The sequence below is a fragment of the Artemia franciscana genome, chromosome 13 (assembly GCF_032884065.1).
Source record: "Artemia franciscana chromosome 13, ASM3288406v1, whole genome shotgun sequence".
Lineage (NCBI taxonomy): Eukaryota > Metazoa > Arthropoda > Branchiopoda > Anostraca > Artemiidae > Artemia > Artemia franciscana.
The window spans coordinates 8,832,311-8,852,975 of NC_088875.1; the positions used below are offsets into that span (position 1 = coordinate 8,832,311).

Sequence of the window (20,665 nt, forward strand, 5' to 3'; positions counted from 1 at the left end):
ATATCAACTAAGTTACATGGCATTTTTTTCGTGTTTCTCCCTAATTTCCACAATCTGAAATCTCCAAAGCACATTTTCAGGATTTCATTTTCCCCAGACTTGGAAAATTAGCTCGTTTAGGCTCTAGAAAGAGCATACGGCTTTGAAGTGACGAATATTAGACTGGATGTTGGCAAGAACTGTGTCCGTACTCATATGACTATGGTCTTTTGTCAAGTGACGAAAATAAATTCGATTGATTGTGGTTTCTGATGCGTTGACAATCTGAACCAAAGCAGTGTAGAGTTTCCAATTCTTGTTTTGGATGGCTATATTATTAATTGAGCGTAACTTAAAAGCTTCTTTCTTTGATCCCGCAGGTGGTGGTGACCCCATTCCTTACCAACATTTATTTTGATTTTTTGGGCATCCTGAAGTGTATATTTTAATTTTACATGGATTTGGTATAGTGTCCCATATTATTAGTCAAGAAGATGTAAGAGGTAAGAAGTTGTCACAGTACAGTATGATGTCTTTCACTGCAAGACCAGTCTGAACTTCAATGAATTTGTGAAGAGTACTTGCAACGTTCTCTGCATTTCTTTTAGAAAGTGCCTCGTGCCAAGTCACACAATACGAGGGACAAGTCAGGTTCCTTGTACCAGCTGGGGCAAAGGTCTCATTGGAGGTCACGGGACGACTGATGAAAAAAGCATTTTTTGAAGACGGCATCATGGGTAAGTTGAAGCTGTAAACCCTTTTGGTGCTTATCCATACACGATCGGCGTCAGTAGCATAAAGGTTCCTCACTTTTGTATACTTCTCTTGATGCTTTTCCAGCTATTTTACCTAAATTTCAGGAGCTGATCCGGCACTGATTTTGGCTGATAGATGTAAGCAGGTATCACATTCATTAGTAGAAGGCATTTTAAAGGAGACAGGTTTTTTCTTCAGTTCTTCTCGATACATATTTAGACCAATCTCCACTCTGGGATTTTTTTCTTTAAAATCCTTGAAAGTATTGGTAATTTCTCTTGAGAGATATTTCATGTTATGACAGTGCTTACGCCAATAGTGCGCCATAGAAGGCTCAAATTTCATAATGTGTTGTCGAACGAGCATTCTTCGTGCTTCTCCATAAATCTTTGCATTCTCTCTCACAGCCATTCCTCGTCTGTCCACCACTCCACTGAGTTTGAGTGAATCATCTGTGTACTTGCGAAGAGCATGCTGAATGATCTTGTAGGATTTCGAGGGGTAACACAGGATTGCCAAAAACGTTTGTTTGCAGACCTGCTTCAGTTCAGAATCAACCGGGAAGTAAAAAATTGTAGATCTGTTCTTTCTGATGGAAGAATTTTTGGCAAATTCGACTCGCCTTCGCTTGCTGGCTGTGATGTATGGCTTAAGCCACTTGAGTTTCTCCTCAAATCCAGCAACCAGAAAGATTAATTTAGCCTTTCTCGCAGCTCCTGGGTAATACGTGAGCACTGAAGCTTACAATTCCCCAAATTGCACCCAGAGAGAATGGGTCTTTCTTTGATCAAAGAAACTTCGTTGTCAATATCAATAACTGGTTCTGCAGCTGGCTAAATACGCAAACTTGTTGAACGAGTAGATGGAGTAAGCTCATTTTTACTGATAAGTGACCTGGGCTGGTCAGATTCAGTGTCAAGTAGTCGTTGTGCTAACGGCATGACATCCTCAGTAACATCAGCTGAGAAGACTTGGATAGAAGACAAAGTAGAAGTATTGTTCATCGAGAGAGTCTGATGTTCTTGGATGTCGCTTGATAACGCTGATATTGCAAGACTCGGTGCTAATGGCAGGTATCTTCAACAGTGTCAGCTGAGACAACTTGGATAGAAGAAAAAGTGGAACTTGTATTCATCGAGAGTGTCTGATTTTCTTGAATGTCACTTGATAACGCTGCTGATACTGCAAGTCTGAAGCTGTCTAAATAATCTCGCAAAGCATGATTAAGAAGGGGTGTAAAGCTCATATCATTCGTTTCAGAAAGAATATCTGTTAGACCGGAGATGTCCATAAATTCTACTTCTCCGTTGGATGCCTGAAACTCGGGATCCATGCGAAAATCAAAGGTTTCTTGAAGTGTAAGCTGCAGCTCATTCTCCAAGTTCATCCTAGTTCTCCCGACGAGAATGTCTGTTCTGTTTCAGTTAATCGAGATTTGTTCGTGTCACCAATCTCTTTATCGTGCGAAATTTCAGCTTTGCAATGTTCTGCACCGATCCCAGTACCGTTTATTTTTTGAATTCTTGACTGGTTGAAATTGGACACGTCTGGTATTTCAATCTTTGCCCTAAGAGAAAAAAAAGATAGTTCCAACTCAGAAAATCGCTACCGACCAATTGCTATTTATAGCGTTTTTGCTTGCAATCACTTCCAATTTTGCTTGCCAATTACTTAAACAATTAACAGCGCGAGTACAACCTATCCCATTCGTCTTTATTCCAAGGCAACCGTCCGCCTACTTGTTGGCATCCCTGCTAAACTCTTTCCAGTCCACTGATTGGCCTGGAAGCAAAATATACAAAGCATTTTGCCTATCTTCCAAACCACTTGGCTTCTTGCAAAAACGAATAAGGCATATGTATTAAGAACGACATAATATTTCAGTGAAAAGGACCCTCAACGCTTGATTACCACTTGTCTTACAGTACAAGAGAATTAAACCAAGCGAAAATAGTAAATCCAATAAATCCAATAGGACTGCAAAAGTAAGACCACTAGACTTGAGTGAACTAAGTGTTAATCGAGCAACCTTGAAGTTTAACTAAAAAGCCAACTTATTTTTGTATCATTCAACTGAATGTACTTCATTAGATAGATGGATAGATAAGTGTATTTCAGAAGCCCATGGGCTATATACACACAAAAGAATAAATAAATGACAAACAAGCAAGGGAATTAAACAACAGTACAAACTATAAACACGCACTTGTATATGAATGAATGAATGAATGACTGTATTTAAAGCCATTTTTCAAGCCGTATGCATACATATACAATAATAAACAATAATAAACTAAATCATGTAACACTCGACTTTCGAATGATAAGACCATGCTGATTGATTATACTGATTGCATTAAGGGATTTTTTTTCACTTGGTGCTCTAATATAACGTTCAGAATATCTACTGTTGCCCTCACTGCGCAAAATTCCACTATCACGCGGACAAATTTGAATTTTCTGTGGTCAGTGGTCAGCTCCGGGAAGTTGACACACTGCGTAAACAGTCGTTTTTCGTGAACTGTTTTCATGAACTGTTGAATAGTTACTTTTCATGATACAACACTGACAAAAGCTGCTTTTCTATAGATAGGGACAAATAGATAGAGATTTGTGTAAACAGCTTTCACAAACCGCAGTGAATGTATTTGAAAATTGGTTATTCATGAATAGCTGAAGAACAAAGCAACGCATTGGCATCGGGTCTTCAAGCATCTTTAAGTTAATAAGTCAAATGGGTACCTAAATTTACAATCAATTTCCTTTTCAGTTAAACTTTAACAAAGACAAATCAGATTTCTCCTTACCTTTTGGCCTTACCTTTTTCTTGGTAAAATACAAAGACGTTTATCCAGCCACGTGACAAAGGAATCAGCTTTAATTGGGTTTAGGATATACGTCTTTCAAAAAGAAAAGTTGGTAGAAGGAAGAGAATTTGTGGATTTACGTCTGTTTACAGAAATTCAACTTCTTAACCGTTTAACTTAGACAAACATAGATGGTACCAATGGAAAGAACGCGAAAATTTACAATAAAGCGTGCTATTATCTCAATTTCTTCCAAAATGGCGTTTACGTCTGTTTCACAAAATACGGCTGTGATTGCCACACAGATAGCCACAAGATTCGGTAACAGATAGCTTACCACACCGATTGCCACAAGATTTGGCAACAGATAGATTACTCTCAGATCCCACTGATTATCTCCATAAACTAGTAGTGGCTACAAAGAATGAACGTGCGGCTACAAGACAAAACCAAGTTAAAGAAATCGAGATAAAAATTAACGAAAAGCTAAAAAAAATTGACTTTGCAGACTACAGTTTTCAGTTGAAACAATGGTTTCTGAAATTTATGATTCAGTACTTGTTGAGTTTTATCCTAAATTTGAACTTATGGGAAAAATCTAAAAACATGCATGCAAATGGTTGATTTGTTGCAAAAACACTTGAATCAGCTTGATCTCAAGCTACACGACATAAAGCCGGAATGGAGAGGTTATTCCCCTCCCCTTAACGCAGGTTAATAACGGAAAGGTTATTTGTTTTATTTTTCAAGTGCTATTTCTTGTTCTTTTATGTAAAGATATAAAAATTTATATTATAAAAAAACTTTTATTATAAAAAAACAAGCTATTTTAACTGAAAGTAATGAGCGACATTAAAACTTAAAATGAACAGAAATTATTCTGTATATGACAGGGGCTATACCCTCTTCAACGCCAGGTCTTTACACTGAAGTTTGTCATTTTTTTAATAAGTATAGTTTCGAGAGAGAGATAAATTTTTACCGTAAAAGCAGGGCGTTAAGCCCCTTTCATATACGGAATAATTTCTGTTTGTTTTAAGCTTTAATTTGGTTTCTTACCTTCAGTATAAAAAACTTGTTTTTTTATTTAATTTCATAAAGCAGAACTTTGATTAGATGAAAATTTAATCCAAAATCCAAAATGTAAATTAATAATATCTCTTCGCTTCTTATACATTTACTTTCTGTTATACAAATCCCCCAAAAACAACAATGATTTAAAAACCAGCCGGCTTCGCAAATAAAAGCAAACACAAAAGCCAAAAAGTAATGATGTCAGTTATTTCACCTCTGTGCCATAGCAAGACTCGAAAATGAATCTTTTACAATTAAACAAAATTTAATATAAAGTTTTTTAGCACCATCGTAACAGCACAATCCTAAAATATCATTTCGATAGCCTAGGGAAGTTAGGATTTTAAGTATTCCCTCTTTTTTAATTCCAAATGAGGATTTTCACCTTCCCGTTGTCTTTTGTGGTAACAGCCTACGGACAGATTCCGCTAGTAAATCTAAAATTAATTAAATAAATTTAGGTGGTATGCGTCATCAGTAAAATCTAACAGAAACTACAACTTCATTTCAAACTTTTATAGAAAAAGAACCGGTCTTAACAATTATTAAATAAAAAAAGACAAGTTTTTTCTTAACTGAAAGCAAGGAGTGACATTAAAACTTAAAACAAACAGAAATTACCCCGTATATGAAAGGGGCTGTTCTCTCCTCAACGCCCCGCTCTTTGCGCTAAAGTTTGACTTTTTCTCTCAACTCTACTTTTTAAAACAGTAATATATATGGTGAAGTAATATTTGATATGGTGAAGAAATATCAATAGATGTAAAATTTGGGTTCACGTAGTACATTCCAATCATGTCATACTGTCGCAAAAACAGTACAAAATTACTTCAAAATTACCACAACAGACTGGTATCTCATTTTCCTTACATATATTCTACCTTTTATTATTATCTACGTTTTAAAATCAGATCAAGTAATTAATTATTGATATTTTTTTGTGCCTACTCAAGCAAAGGGAGTAATTATTTGACTCAAGTTAGTTCAGTCTTGCAGCAGTTGAGGCCAACTCAAACTAATACAGACTTAAAATAGGCTGTGGCGGATCTAGCTGGGGGACATTCCCCCTGAAAATAGTGGCAGATTTGGGGTTGGGACCGCTTGATCTGGTTGGGAGTAAGACGATGTAATACTTTAAAGTAATTTCTTGTAACCGGCTTTTGTTAGTTGAGTTATAAATAGGTTTTTCAAACAGTTCGTGGTAACAAACTGCAGCAAGGAGCGACCCAGCTCAATAGTAACCGAAACTCTAGAAAAGCAGAATTTTGATACCAATAGTTACATCAAAATAATTACACGTTATTGCTGATTTTAAATATATAAGTTTCATCAGGTTTAGTGTTGCCCGTCAAAAGTTACGGGCCTGAGAAAATCTGCCCTATTTTAGAAAATAGGTGGAAACACCCCCTAAAAGTCATAGAATTTTAACGAAAATCACACCGTCCCATTCAGCGTATACGAGAACCAGATCAAAATTGTGAGATAGCCGTTTTGTTCGTTTTGTTCTAATTTGGGGAAAACTTAATCCCCCTACACTCCCCGGGGGAGGGGCTGCAAGTTACAAATTTTGACTATTGTTTACATATAGTAATGGGCATTGGGAAGGGTACAGACGATATCAGGGGAATTTTTTCGCGTTGGGCTGGGGGCTGGTCGGGGATAGGGGATTGCGTCGGAGCATCATTCAATGGAGGAATTTATCATGAGGGAAGAGAATTTCCGTGAAGGGGGCGCAAGATTTTCTGGCATAATATAAAAAAAGATAATGAGAAATTAAATAAAAAAATCAATTCTTTTTAACTGCAAGTAAGGAGCGACATTAAAACTTAAGACGAACAGAAATTATTCTGTATATGAAAGCGGTTGTCCCCTCCTCAACGCCTCACTCTTTAAGGTAAAGTTTGACTCGTTGTCACAATTCTACTTTTTAAAACAATAAAAACGTTAGTCTAAAGAGCGAGGCATTGACAAGGGGACAACCCCTTTCATATACGGAATAATTTCTGTTCGTTTTAAGTTTTAATGTCGCTCCTTACTTGCAGTTAAAACAACTTATTTTTTTATTTTATTTCTGAACGTTTTTAATTTAATACATGTTTTCATATTGGCTCACCGCAGATGAATAATTAAAACAAAATTTGCATATTAATTTTTTTTTCTCGCTAAATGGCTTTCTCATAGTTTTGATCGGACGATTTTGATAAAAAAGAGGGGGGAGAGGAGGCCTAGTTACCCTCCCATTTTTGGTTACTTAAAAACGCAACTAGAATTTTTTATTTTTTACGACAGATTTTTTCAGTAATAAATATACGTAACTTAGGAATTAACAAGTAACGAACTTCTATATTTGTATATGTTTATTAAGTATATTGACGAGGGGGTTCGCTCCCTCGTCAATAACTTGCTCTTTACGCTAAAGCTTGAATTTTTTCCCAATATTTTCAGAATGACCCCTGAATCACAAAGACCGTAGAATAAATAGTTGAAATTACTGAATATACTTTAGCGTAAAGAACAATGTATTGTGGATGCAACGAAGCTCCTTATATACGTAACATTTTCTGTTCGTTTTAAGTTTTAATACTGCTCCTTACTTCCAGTTGACTTACTACCTTACTTCCATTTATTTAAGTTTCAGTAACTATTGAACCGGGTCGCTCCTTACTACAGTTCGTTACCACAAACTGTTTGATGTTACACGAACAACTTCCGTATTGACAATAGCTCCTGCCTATCTTCTGGTAACAAATGCAAAATTCCACATTTTTGTAGATAGGAGCTTGAAACTTTTATATTATTAAGAAATTTTGACTATAAAAATTTAAATGTATGTGTTATCTGGTCATCTGGTCACGTTGTCTGGTTATCTATTTGTTATCGCTGATTGGTTATCTATATCGTCAGTCAAATATATCATTACAGGTTCAGTGGCCAAGACCCAACTTTATCTAAACTAATTAAAGTCAATTATCTGATAAAACTTGATGATTCAGTGGTATAGGGCATAATGTCACTAAAATTATAAAAATCAATGATTTAGCATATCCCTAGAATAGGTTGAGCACTGTCCATCTGAAACCTTGACCAGATATTTCATCATAACTTCCATCCCAAAGGCCAAAAATTCTCTAAAACAACTAAGATTAACAATTTGGGTTACTAATTTAAGAGAATGGATTACTAATTTAAACTAAATTACCCCCCCCCCCCTGTATTGATCATATGACCATAAGTCTATTAAAAGTCTTGACAATCAGCCGCGGAAAGGTCACTCAAAAAGGCATGGGAGTAAACGTCAGTCGCACCCCCAATTAGACTAAAATACATATAACATATTTTTTTGAAAAATAAACTGCTTACTTGCATACAGAAGATTCTTTGCCTTTTTTTTATAACCTTTGAAAAGTTTATCCAAGCTGAATCCTACTTAAAATGGAGACTAATTGTTGATAAATCGACAACTACAGCATGTAACTTATGGTAACAAAACGAACAAAGCATCGCCTTCCTTGTTCTAGCTAGCTGCATCCCAACCCCAATGCAGTGACTTTAATTTATGGGAGTTGGGCTTTACAAAACCAACAACACAGTTGAAAAGTCCTCAAGTAATTAAATATATTAAAGTTACTAAAATTATCATTACCTATTAAATTATTTTACAAAAACAACATTGAAAAGGAGCAAAAAAGGGGGGAAATGTGAAAAAGCTGCATCAAAAACTTAGATTGCGGTTAAAATGGATTCCATTAAGAGGGGGTCAGTTGCCACCTAGATATTTTGCTATTTTTTGCAAAAATTTTCCACTTTTTATAAAATGTTTCTTATTAAATATTTTGAGCAAAATTTTCATAAAATGTAGCCCCATTCAGCCCCAGATAAAATCTGGGCCCCAAATAAAAACTGATACCGAATGAAAAGCAGGTAAACCCCGAAAGGTATGGAAAGAGAGGATATTAAGTCTAGACGCCAAACTCTGGGAGTCAATCTGAAAGTACTGAGAAAGAAAAAGAGAGATGGAAAACCTGATTTAGGTGTTCATCCTATTTCACTTATTCCTATATTTTCTAAAATATATAAAAGATTCCTTGCAAATTGACTAAAAGAAAAAATACTACCTCTTACTGACCTGGTGCAATTTGGGAACCTCAAATCTCTTTCTACTTCCCATTACCTTCTTTTTCTTATTGACTAAATTGGGAAAATTCTCTAAAAAAAACTAATTACTGGCCAAATTTAATTTTCATTGACCTTCGAAAAGCATTTAACCTTGTTAACCACAATATGTTAGTTGAGAAACTTGTAACTGAATATAATGTTGATTCTTTCCTGTTAAATTATTTGCCTCTTTTTTGTCGAGTAGATCACAGGTAGCCATATATCAGAGTCATTATTCCAGTCCCCTACCTGTTCAGAATGGAGTAACACGAGGTACTCTCCTAGGTTCACTTCTTTTTTCATTATGATTAATTGCCTCGCTAAGGAATTTCCTGACAGATGAAAATTTGTGGATGACCTAACGGTTGTGGAAACCTGCTACAGAAACTCAATAAACAACCCTATGAGCATCCTCAATTTTATCGCAGACAACGCTACGGCCCTAGACATGAGAGTAAACTCCTCTAAATCAATGATTATACAAATGTGTTTCCTTAAAACCTCACCCTTCTATCTCAACCTTATCCCCCCAAACATTCCTGTGTCCACCTTTAAATTACTTGGGGTGACAATTTCTTCTAATTCTTCTTAAAGTGTTTTAGATTCTTCTAAAAGTGACAATTTCTTTCTAAGAGTGTGATATCCACGTTAATGATATTATCCATAGAGCTAATGCGTCCATTTCTCTTCTGAAGCTCCTAAATAAATTAAACAGCCTCACTCCCATTCTTTAAGAATTTATATTTTCTTTGTCCGCCTGCATCTTGAATATGCTGGCCCAGTTTGGCATCCTGGCATCTCCCGTGATGAATTAAGAAAAAAATGAATTCATCCAAAAAGGAGCCCTGAGAATAATCTTCAAAGAAGCTAGGGTACCATACTTGCTACTTCTGAAAAAGGCCAAGCAATAGACACTTGAGCACAACAGAGTCACGTTGTGCCAGCGTTTTACAAGAAAGGCAAAAACAAACCTTCGCACGGAAACATTTTCCCAAAAAGACACTCCCCACCCAGAGACCACTTTTGACGCATTGTTTCTAAACCCGTTCCTATCTTGCTCCCCATCAGTTGTTTCACCTCCAGGTATGAAAAAAACGTTTGTCCCCTCCATTACTGAGAAAATTAACCGCTAGTTTTTATTTTTTTCATTATTCGGTACTGAAGATATGGTGTTATCGGAATTTTCTGTTTGTTTCCTTATTTTGTTTCCTCCCCCTTTTGATATGTTTCTTTTTTAAACCTGTTTTAATCTATATTTTATTTCACCTCTTTTTTTATTTTATCAGTTTTTTACCTTTTCAACTTTCTGACATTTTACAACTTACAACTTAAAAGTGTGATATCCACGCTAATGATATTATCCATAGAGTTAATGCGTCCATTTCTCTTCTGAAGCTCCTAAATAAATTAAACAGCCTCACTATCATTCTTTAAGGATTTATATTTTCTTTGTTTGCCTGCATCTTGAATGTGCTGGCCCAGTTTGGCATCCTGGCATCTCCCGTGATGAATCAAGAAAAAAAATGAATTCATCCAAAAAGGAGCCCTGAGAATAATCTTCAAAAAAGCAAGGGTACCATACTTGCTACTTCTGAAAAAGGCCAAGCAATAGACACTTGAGCACAACAGAGTTACGTTGTGACACCGTTTTACAAGAAAGGCAAAAACAAACCTTCGCACGGAAACATTTTCCCCAAAAGACGCTCCCCACCCAGAGACCACCTTTGACGTATTGTTTCTAAACCCGTTCCTCTCTTGCTCCCCATCAGTTGTTTCATCTCCAGGTATGAAAGAAACACATTTGTCCCCTCCATTACTGATAAAATTAACCGCTAGTTTTAATTTTTTCATTATTCGGTACTGAAGATATGGTGATATCGGAATTTTCTGTTCGTTTCCTTATTTTATTTCCTCCTCCTTTCGATATGTTTCTCTTTTAAACCTGTTTTAATCTATATTTTATTTCACCCCATTTTTATTTATCAGTTTTTTTTTACCTTTTCAACTTTCTGACATTTTATAACTTAATATTTTTGACTAATAAATGGTTTTGTCATTCCGTTAGTTTTGTTTTGGTATTGTTTGCCAGTTTTTAGTTGTTGTGCTTTCTTGTGATTTTTTTTTCACCGAAATGTGAATTCGGTCCCTTGGGGCTAGTGATAGAAGCTTTACGAAATAAATATCTTATCTTATACTGAGCACAATCCCGAGAACCATGTTTCAAAGTAATATTTCTACGTAGACTCAAACACTGCAGCTGCCTAGCACTGTACGAAAAATGTGTTCTATCCCGCTGTCTAGGGTTATAAGGAGAGAAAGATTGAGATGGATAGGACATGTCTTGCGGAAGATAGTTTGCCAAATATTGTCTTATTTGGCCATACATCTACGGCTAAAGGAAAAGCAGGTCCTTCCTGTAGGGGGTGAAAGAGGTTGGAAGGAAGGAATTGGAACTTATTACGAGAATTTAAAGAGGAAAGCTTTGAGTATATTTTGATGAAAGAGGAGCGTATGCAGCTGTGAGCATCATCTATAGCAATAATCTATAGCTGTAGGAGCCTAATCTGAGAATTTTCCGTCTGTTTGTCAATAAAGTCTTAATTCCTTGCTCCGTTCCAGTAAATTGGCTAAGATTCTCGTTTAGTTCATCTCTTTCTTTGAAAAATCCAATTTTGATATATGGAGCAGTTAAGAACCTAAGGCTAGCGTATAGAAAAATTTCACTGTATAAAAGTAGACGTAACCGAAAGGGTCTTGTAGTTTCTGGCGCTTGTGACTCTTCCAAGAAGTTAAGGGAATTTGTCAGTGTTACATTACGGAGATACAAATATATAACATAAATATATATTAGCAGAGCTCAGCTCGTATGTTGGGTATAAATAATAGGACCAAAAAAATATTAATATTATATATGTACTAGCTGTTGGGGTGGCACTTCGCGCCACCCCAACACCTAGTTGGTGGGGCGCTTCGCGCCCCCCAAGCCCTCCCGCGCGCGTAAGTCGTTACGTGCCATATTAGTTACGCGCCATTGTAGTTGTGTCCCTGTGTCCCACCTGTGAATAGAGATAGATATATATATATATATATATATATATATATATATATATATATATATATATATATATATATATATATATATATATATATATATATATATATATATATATATATATATATATATATATATATATATATGTTTTTAACTACGTAAAACATGCAAATATACAACATTCTTCGCTGTCCCATTGTCTGTGTATATAAATAGATTGTCAGGTTTACTGACTCTTGAACATGCAACATATACTTGTCCATGGGAAAAACAATCCGTATTCAGATCTATACCTCATTATTCTAATGATGTGTCCCTGTGTCCCGGTCGTCATTTATATTCCCTGTGTCCCGGTGTCCCAGTTTGTAATTTCTCTTTGAGTGTCCCAGTCGTCATTTATATTCCCTGTGTCCCGGTCGTCATTTGTGTCCCGGTGTCCTGGTCTGCAATTTCTATTAGAACAATCCCTGTGTCCCGGTCCCGGTCGTCATTTATATTCCCTGTGTCCCGGTCGTGATTTGTGTCCGGGTGTCCCAGTCTGTAATTTCTCTTTGAGGTTCCCGGTCGTCATTTATATTCCCTGTGTCCCGATCGTCATTTGTGTCCCGGTATGTAATTTCATCAGTTGACAAACATGACGTCAGTCGACAAACAACTTCATGACGCATACAGCTCAATCCTTAAAATGACGTCAGTCGACAAACATGACGTCAGTCGACACACAAACATGACGTCACTTGACACACACACACACACACAGACAACTTATTTTTATATATATAGACAATAATAATAGACAGACGTCATATGCGGACAGTGACGTCACTCGACAGACACACAGACAACTTATTTATATATATATACTAGCTGTTGGGGTGGCGCTTCGCGCCACCCCAACACCTAGTTGGTGGGGGCGCTTCGCGCCCCCCCCAAGCCCCCCCGCGCGCGTAAGTCGTTACGCGCCATAATAGTTACGCGCCATTGTAGTTGTGTCCCTATGTCCCACCTGTGAATATAGATAGATATATATATATATGGTTTTAACTACGTAAAACTTGCGAATATACAACATTCTTTGCTGTCCCATTGTCTTTGCATATAAATAGATTGTCAGGTTTACCGACTCTTGAACATGCAACATATAATGGTCCATGGGAAAACAATCTGTATTCAGATCTATACCTCATGATTCTAATGATTGCCCTTGAGCTTTGTTGATGGTGATTGCTAATCGACCATTCCCTGTCCCGGTGTCCCGGTCGTCATTTACATCCCCCTGTTTCCTCCGGTGTCCCCGTTGTAGTTGTGTCCCTGTGTCCCGGTCGTCATTTATATTCCCTGTGTCCCGGTCGTCATTTGTATCCCGGTGTCCCGGTCTGTATATACATTCGTTTTTTAGTTTTGTTTTTCTCCTTTATTTTTTTCCTTTTTTTTTTCTTTTTTAGCTTATTTAGATTTTTAGATTTTTTAGTTTTTTTATTAGTTTTTAGTTTTTTTTTCTTTTTAGTTTTTTTGTCCCGGTCGTCATTTATATCCCCCTGTTTCCCCCGGTGTCCCCGTTGTAGTTGTGTCCCTGTTTCCCGGTCGTCATTTATATTCCCTGTGTCCCGGTCGTCATTTGTATCCCGGTGTACCGGTCTGTATATACATTCGTTTTTTAGTTTTGTTTTTCTCCTTTATTTTTTTCCTTTTTTTTCTTTTTTAGTTTATTTAGATTTTTAGATTTTTTAGTTTTTTTATTAGTTTTTAGTTTTTTTTTCTTTTTAGTTTTTTTGTAGTTTTTACCTTCTTTTTAGTTTTGTTAATTTTTTTTTTACTTATGTCCTGGTCGTCATTTATACTCCCTATGTCCCGGTGCTTTGTTGATTGCTAATCGAACATTCCTTTTGTCCTGGTCGCTTTCTCTTTGAGTGTCGTCATTTATTTTTTTCTTTTTTAGTTCTTTTAGTTTTTACCTTTTTTAGTTTTTTTTAGTTTTTTAGATGAAAATTTTTTTTAGTTTTTTCCTTTTTTTCTTTTTAGTTTTTATTGGTTTTTACCTTTATGTTAGCTTATTTTTCAGTTTTTTCCTTTTTTTTTATTTTTTTTTTATTTTTTATTTTTTTTAGTGTTTTACCTTTTTTTAGTTTTTTTAGTTTTTTCAGTTTTTTTTTTAGTTTTTTATTGGTTTTTACCTTTATTTTAGCTTATTTTTCAGTTTTTTCCTTTTTTAGTTTTTTTTAGTTTTTAGTTTTTTTAGTTTTTTACCTTTTTTTAGTTTTTTTAGTTTTTTTAGTTTTTTAGCTTTTTTATTTTTTTTATTAGTTTTTTTAGTTTTTTTAGTTTTTAGTTTTTGCCTTTTTTTTAGTTTTTTTAGTTTTTTAGCTTTTTTATTAGTTTTTAGTTTTTTTTGTAGTTTTTGTAGTTTTTGCCTTTTTTTAGTTTGACAACTTATTTTTATATATATAGATAGTTTTTTTTTTACTTATGTCCTGGTCGTCATTTATACTCTCTGTGTCCCGGTGCTTTGTTGATTGCTAATCGAACATTCCTTTTGTCCTGGTCGCTTTCTCTTTGAGTGTCGTCATTTATTAGTTTTTTCCTTTTTTTCTTTTTAGTTTTTTATTGGTTTTTACCTTTATTTTAGCTTATTTTTCAGTTTTTTCCTTTTTTTTAGTTTTTTTTTATTTTTTATTTTTTTTAGTTTTTTACCTTTTTTTAGTTTTTTTAGTTTTTTTAGTTTTTTAGCTTTTTTACTTTTTTTATTAGTTTTTAGTTTTTTTTTGTAGTTTTTGCCTTTTTTTAGTTTTTTCAGTTTTTTTTTTAGTTTTTTATTGGTTTTTACCTTTATAGTTTTTTTAGTTTTTTAGCTTTTTTATTTTTTTTATTAGTTTTTAGTTTTTTTTGTAGTTTTTGCCTTTTTTTAGTTTTTTCAGTTTTGACGTCACCTGATCCAGTTTTTTCAGGTGACGTCACCTGACCCATCCACACATCCACAGACAGACAACTTATTTTTATATATAGAGATATAGACAGACGTCATATGCGGACAGTGACGTCACTCGACAGACACACACACACACAGACAACTTATTTTTATATATATAGATTTATACATATATTAATAGAGTATACACCCCAACACCCTAATTTGCAAATATATACCCAGAATTACATTTTGAATCTAAATATAACCTTCATTTGCATCACAGATGAGCTTTCCCCTCGCCCCAGAATGTGCAAGTATACAGCCTGATTCGGAAGTGTGCGGAATTTGCGATGAAAATAAAGGTTGTATTAGAATCATAGTGCAATTCTGGGTATATATATTTGCATATTGAGGGGTGGGGTATATATTCTATTGTTTTCTTAACATATCTCCTTATGTGATGGACAGCTCATACATCTATACCGCATAGTGAAGATATTTACCAAAATGGTTGTTTTCTGTAATATTTAGTTTCACTGGCAAATAGTTCCTCTTTTTTTTTTGCTGTTGTTTAATTTCCATTCAATGGCAATTACCCAGGTAAACAAATTTGCCACATGTGTTGTATTCATTTTTGTTTTTTGATAGAGTTGTTATCTACGATTGACCTATTGTTACCAGATCGAGATTCAAGGTCAACTATCTGTCAAATATCTGTAAAAATAAGTTCAAGCCTTACTACACTATCAGATATCATATGTAGATAATAATTATCAGATAATATATATCAGCTATGCAGAACTTACAATTTATCGACTTGCTTTTTTTGTTCGTTTAGGTTTTAGTTTCGCTCTCTACTTTCATTTGAAAACTTATATTTATTTATACTTAATACCGAGATAAAACAATCTTTAAAATAACTATCTAATGGTAAAACTGTAAAGTTGTTGCTAAACTTTGATAAGATAAACTACTGCCAAGCAGATTCAACCACTGTTAGTAACAAATGGAATTCCGACTATATAAAAAACATAATTATCCTGTCAAATTTGTTTAAAAAGGGGAGGAAATAAGTTTAAAGATGCAAAAAAAACATGGAACATGACATCTCTTGCACAAAAACAAATGAAGAACCATGGTATTATATAATAGCCAAAATATTGTTGGACAACAAGCATTAGAAATTAATAACATATTACCTTTACTGTTGGTCTGAAAACCAGAAATTGGTGGTGCTAATGTAGTCTGGCTGTTCAAATTTGTTGTTACAAAGGATGGAGTTGTCTCAGGTAAAGGATCCGTGGTTGTACTTGGTGATCCTAAAATAATACAAGAATACAATACATACAATAAAATACAGAATACAATACAATGCAGAATGCAATACAAGAACCTTTGTATTATATACTAGCCAATAATATTGTTGGGCAAAAAGCATCAAGAAGAAAGAGAAAATCATAGCGTATACTCCTTTGTGAGAATCAAGGAAGGGGTAGTCGTAAAAAATTTGGTAGGGGCTCATACGATCAAAGATTGACAGTTATAGTACCCTTTCTCAGAGTCAAAAGTGATTGGATACTAAACAGCTTTACTAATAAGGTTTGAACCCCTCGAATTTTTGTCACTCGTAAAAACGTAACAAAAATGCTTGTAAAAATTTTTTTTTTTTTTTTAGCCCCCTAACGCTAAAAAAAATGGTGATAAATTTTTAAACAACAGTGCAAATAAAATAAAATATTTCTTAAAACCAAAATTTTCTGTACCTCCACCACCGAAATTTCTCCTTTCCCAACAGAATCTATCAATGCCGAACAAAGGGATCTCAGTGCCTGGAAGCACCCAAACAACCGCTGAAAACCGAACTGGAAGGGGGGCATCTTACAAATCCTCTGAACATCATGAACAATTAGGAGCTCAAAATTTATTGATAATACGCTCTACACCGTAATAGGACGATACGAATTACAACTAAAATTGATTTACCATTTTTTTTAAATGTTTTAAATTACCCCAATACAAAGATTATCAGGCACAACCCCCAAATAAAAAATATCATCTGAAATAACAAAGCTAAATGTTCAAATAACAAGGCACTACCAAATTCCAAATGATACCCACAAAGCCCATCGTATCCAGACGATAATTTTTTCTTCAGTTTTCTTACTAGATCTTTAATAATACAAGACAAGACAACAGCCCTGCCCGTTTTCGGCTTTGTCTGTAAAATACTTCCAATCTCTTCGTCAAATTCAAGTTGAGCATTACTATCAGGGCACTTGAAGTGTTCAGAAAAATGACTAACCCACTTCGGATACAGGAATCACTCCAGAGCTAGGAACACCAGTAGGATTGGGGCGTAGTTTCCATATCAAATTGGGATTTTCAGCGATTTTGTTAGCACTATTAATTTTCACCTCTGTCATGTGCAGACTTAGTTCACGGTTGAATTTGCGCTTGCAAAATATACGAGCCGAATTCACAGCACCGGATCTCGGCCTGCCACACTCGTTCCAGATTCTCAGCCAAAACTTCGAGTCAGAGCACGCTTTTTGAAGTAGAGGGTTTGAAGGCACAGGCTTCTCATTAATAGAAAGGGATGGGATGGGCTAATCAGTCGCGCAATGCATAAAATTGTCCAGCTTTCGGCATATTTGGTTAACCGCAGAAGTAATGACAGCTCCAACTAACTCAGATGCCACTGGGACTTCTTGTGGGCATTAATAAGAAACTTTGGTAGCAGCTGCTTTTCCTTACTACACTTGTGCAGTAATTTTCCAATATCTATGACATAATCTTCATCGTTTACATGCTTGATACATCGCTTGTCGGGTCCTACCTCCTCATACAATGTCTTTTTGGCGACAATAATATCATCGTGACAGAAAAATTTGCAACACGATTTCGCTATCTTGTCGAATTTCACTCCAACTTTCATAGATCGTTAGACAAAATTCAAAACAGGACAGAGTAAGAATCTAACTGACATTTCACTGAGGCAGATCCCTGTCTCGGGTTAAACAATATTCTTTATCTGAGATCTGTACTCGTCAGAGATGGCTTAATAATATTCACAAGATATCCGATTTTATATGTTTTGCCTTTGAACTCTAAAACGATACTGAACTCCGAATCACCCTTCAAAGCTCTTCTCTGTGTGCAATCTATGAGTGGGGAAACTACACTTTGGATGGAAATGATTCAAAATCGAGGTGAAATGTTGGTGGTAGCAGGGGATCATCGAACATCTGTGAAAATATATACTTTTGCTATAGTGTTTAGTAAGAGTCATGTGATGGGGTTAAGGGTAATTCAACCTCAGGATAAATTCATCAAGGGACAGGATGCTGTGATCCATTAAATTGAACCAAAATCTTGGCTTGTTGTTGATGATATAGACGAATCAATAAAAGCAGTGGTCTGAGAAAATTATTCAATTGCTCATAATAGGTCAGGAACATAAAAAAATTCCGTTACCGTTGTCCAACACAATCATTTTGATCAAAGTAAATGTTTGAAAACACTTATATTGATCTGCACTCATTACTTTGTCTACAAAGTTGTTGGTGACTCAAGTTCCCTCATAAATTTAAACAAAAAAATTATCCAAGTCAGCATAAATTCCTACTTGTAGCTTACAATCAGTTCACAGGCTAAGCATATGGGTTCATTGTAATTTGCCTAAGTCGAAATACACTTGAATATATAAGTGTTGTAAGTAATATATTTGATCATAAATTAACAGTTTAGCTACCGATGGTAATAGAAAATGATATTAATTGAAATTTTGACGTCGAAGATATTGCATCACAATTGATATTGTTTCTCTATTTTGTTTAGTTCAAAGCCAAAGCTTAGGAAGGTCGCACTGAACAATGTAGATCTGGAATTAATGAAAAACATTTCCAAGCTGTGCGGAAATTTAACTACAGACAATGTTCAACTACCAGATGCTATTATGAAGCAGGCTAGACAGGATAAAATCATTGTTCGGGCCCCGTCCAATAAAAAACAAAGTCAAAAACAGAAAAGAAAATATTTAGCTCAGGCAAGTGAAAGTTTTTTCACAATCTCCACACTTCAGATTTTCAGATTTCCACACTTGATCGTACTGACAAATAAAATCACATCAATTAAACCCTTCATTATTGTGAACGTTGTAGATAAGATACAAGATTCAAAAAAGTCAGAATCATCTGTGTTGTCGTCATCGTCACCAATGAAAGATTACTTATTAAAATATTAGATTTACCACCAGTTAGCAATGGAGAGCAAAGTAGAAGATTTTTAAATTACTCAAATGAAGGCAGTGATATTCAAATTCATACTATAAGTAATCGAGTCCTAATCGAAAGTAGCAGAAATTACAATTTCATTGATCTAGTAGGTGATTTTGTCTAAAAATCGTTATAAAAAACTATATCCATTGACACAAATTTTCAGAAATACTTATAAATGACGAACTTTCTCTAAGTATGAGTAGATAACAGGAATATTTTGAAAGAATAATGCAATTGAGATGAGTAAACGATGATGACGATTCTGGAAAAGATACTTTTTAAACATTAATGCTAATATTTACGTCTAAATCATACTAAAATAGCAGCAGTAGCCACGATTCAACTTTAGAGGGTGGGAAATGGTTTCTTTCCTTTAGTGCTAGTAAACACAAGGGTAGCAGATCAGGTAGTACAATTTTAGATGCAAAAAATGCATAAGCCTTTATAACTTGTCTCCGCTAATATTGGTGAGATGGGAAGTCTTAGCGTCCCAAACGCACTTATTTATGCCTCTAATTTCCAACAGACCGTAGCAAAAGAATATCTACAAAATGAACGCAGCTTCACTTTTTATCCATATCGCAGACTTTGCAGTAATGAATATTGAAAAAATTAAGGCCTTCTATCTCCTACAATTCATGCAAGCTGATCTTATGACTTTGGATGAGACGCAGCGACAACACAACAAACCATATAAGTATATTTCCTCTGCAATCAGTATTTTACGTCGCTACTCCAATACAATTCAATTGAAATCTTATCTTGACAGGAGATTACAAATGCTTTAGAAACAATATTTGACAAAGATTCATACAAGAAATTAAGACAGATCGAGGAAGTGAATCTGTCCATCTGCATGAAAAAGAATTCTACTAAATTTGGTACAGAGTAGTGTCATAGTCATAGTGCAATCAAGGCTTCATTGGCAGAACATTTGCTCACAACCATTCGTCTTCTCATTTCCAGATACTGTACGCTCAAATATACTGTTACTTTTACTCAAAATTTAGATAAAAGAAAGTTAGAATGAAAGGCCAGTCCTCTGCGGGTGATACTGTTCGAATCAAACATCAAAGCAATATTTTTGAAAAAGGAAATTACCTATGGTTTACAGAGTTATTAAAATAACAAAACTCCTGGCGACTGAACCTTTGACCTATTGACTACGGGATAACACAGATGATGAGATTTTGGAAGATTATATGACTATGAATTGAAGTGGTTAAAGTCAGTGGATTTGGTCAAATTTATAAAGTATTAAAACTCGAACGCAAGGAAATAACTAACATTTCTTAGTTCGCAGGCTTGGGAACAGCTCTGAAATTCATTTTTGGATTGGTATTGAAGATGTACACAATGACCAATCATTTCTATGTGACGTTTATTTCCAATGCTTCCAAGTAAGTTCTCCCCCTCCATTAAATTTGAGGATACATATGAAAATAATTGTCGATTGCGTTATCAAGAATAGATATGGAACTTTATGAAAGGAAAACTTATATCAGATTAAAGTAAGACCCCTTGACTGGCCATTCCCTTACTATGAATAGATGGTAACTTTTGATTATGATGATTATCCCTTTGGTATCATACCCAACAAGGAACATAGCAATTTGGATGACCTGTGTCGAGTTATCAACAAAAAACTAGCGGCTCA

At 35.0% G+C, this 20,665-nt stretch overlaps 1 protein-coding gene across 1 annotated transcript in view; it reads right to left on the reverse strand.

Annotated features, from left to right (window-relative positions):
* LOC136034481 (tolloid-like protein 1) overlaps positions 1-20,665 on the reverse strand; it is a gene marked incomplete in the record, with an annotated part of 141,238 nt that overhangs the window by 75,983 nt on the left and 44,590 nt on the right. The window contains 1 exon segment of the mRNA XM_065715696.1: positions 15,931-16,050. Within this exon segment, the coding sequence (XP_065571768.1) occupies positions 15,931-16,050 (120 nt within the window).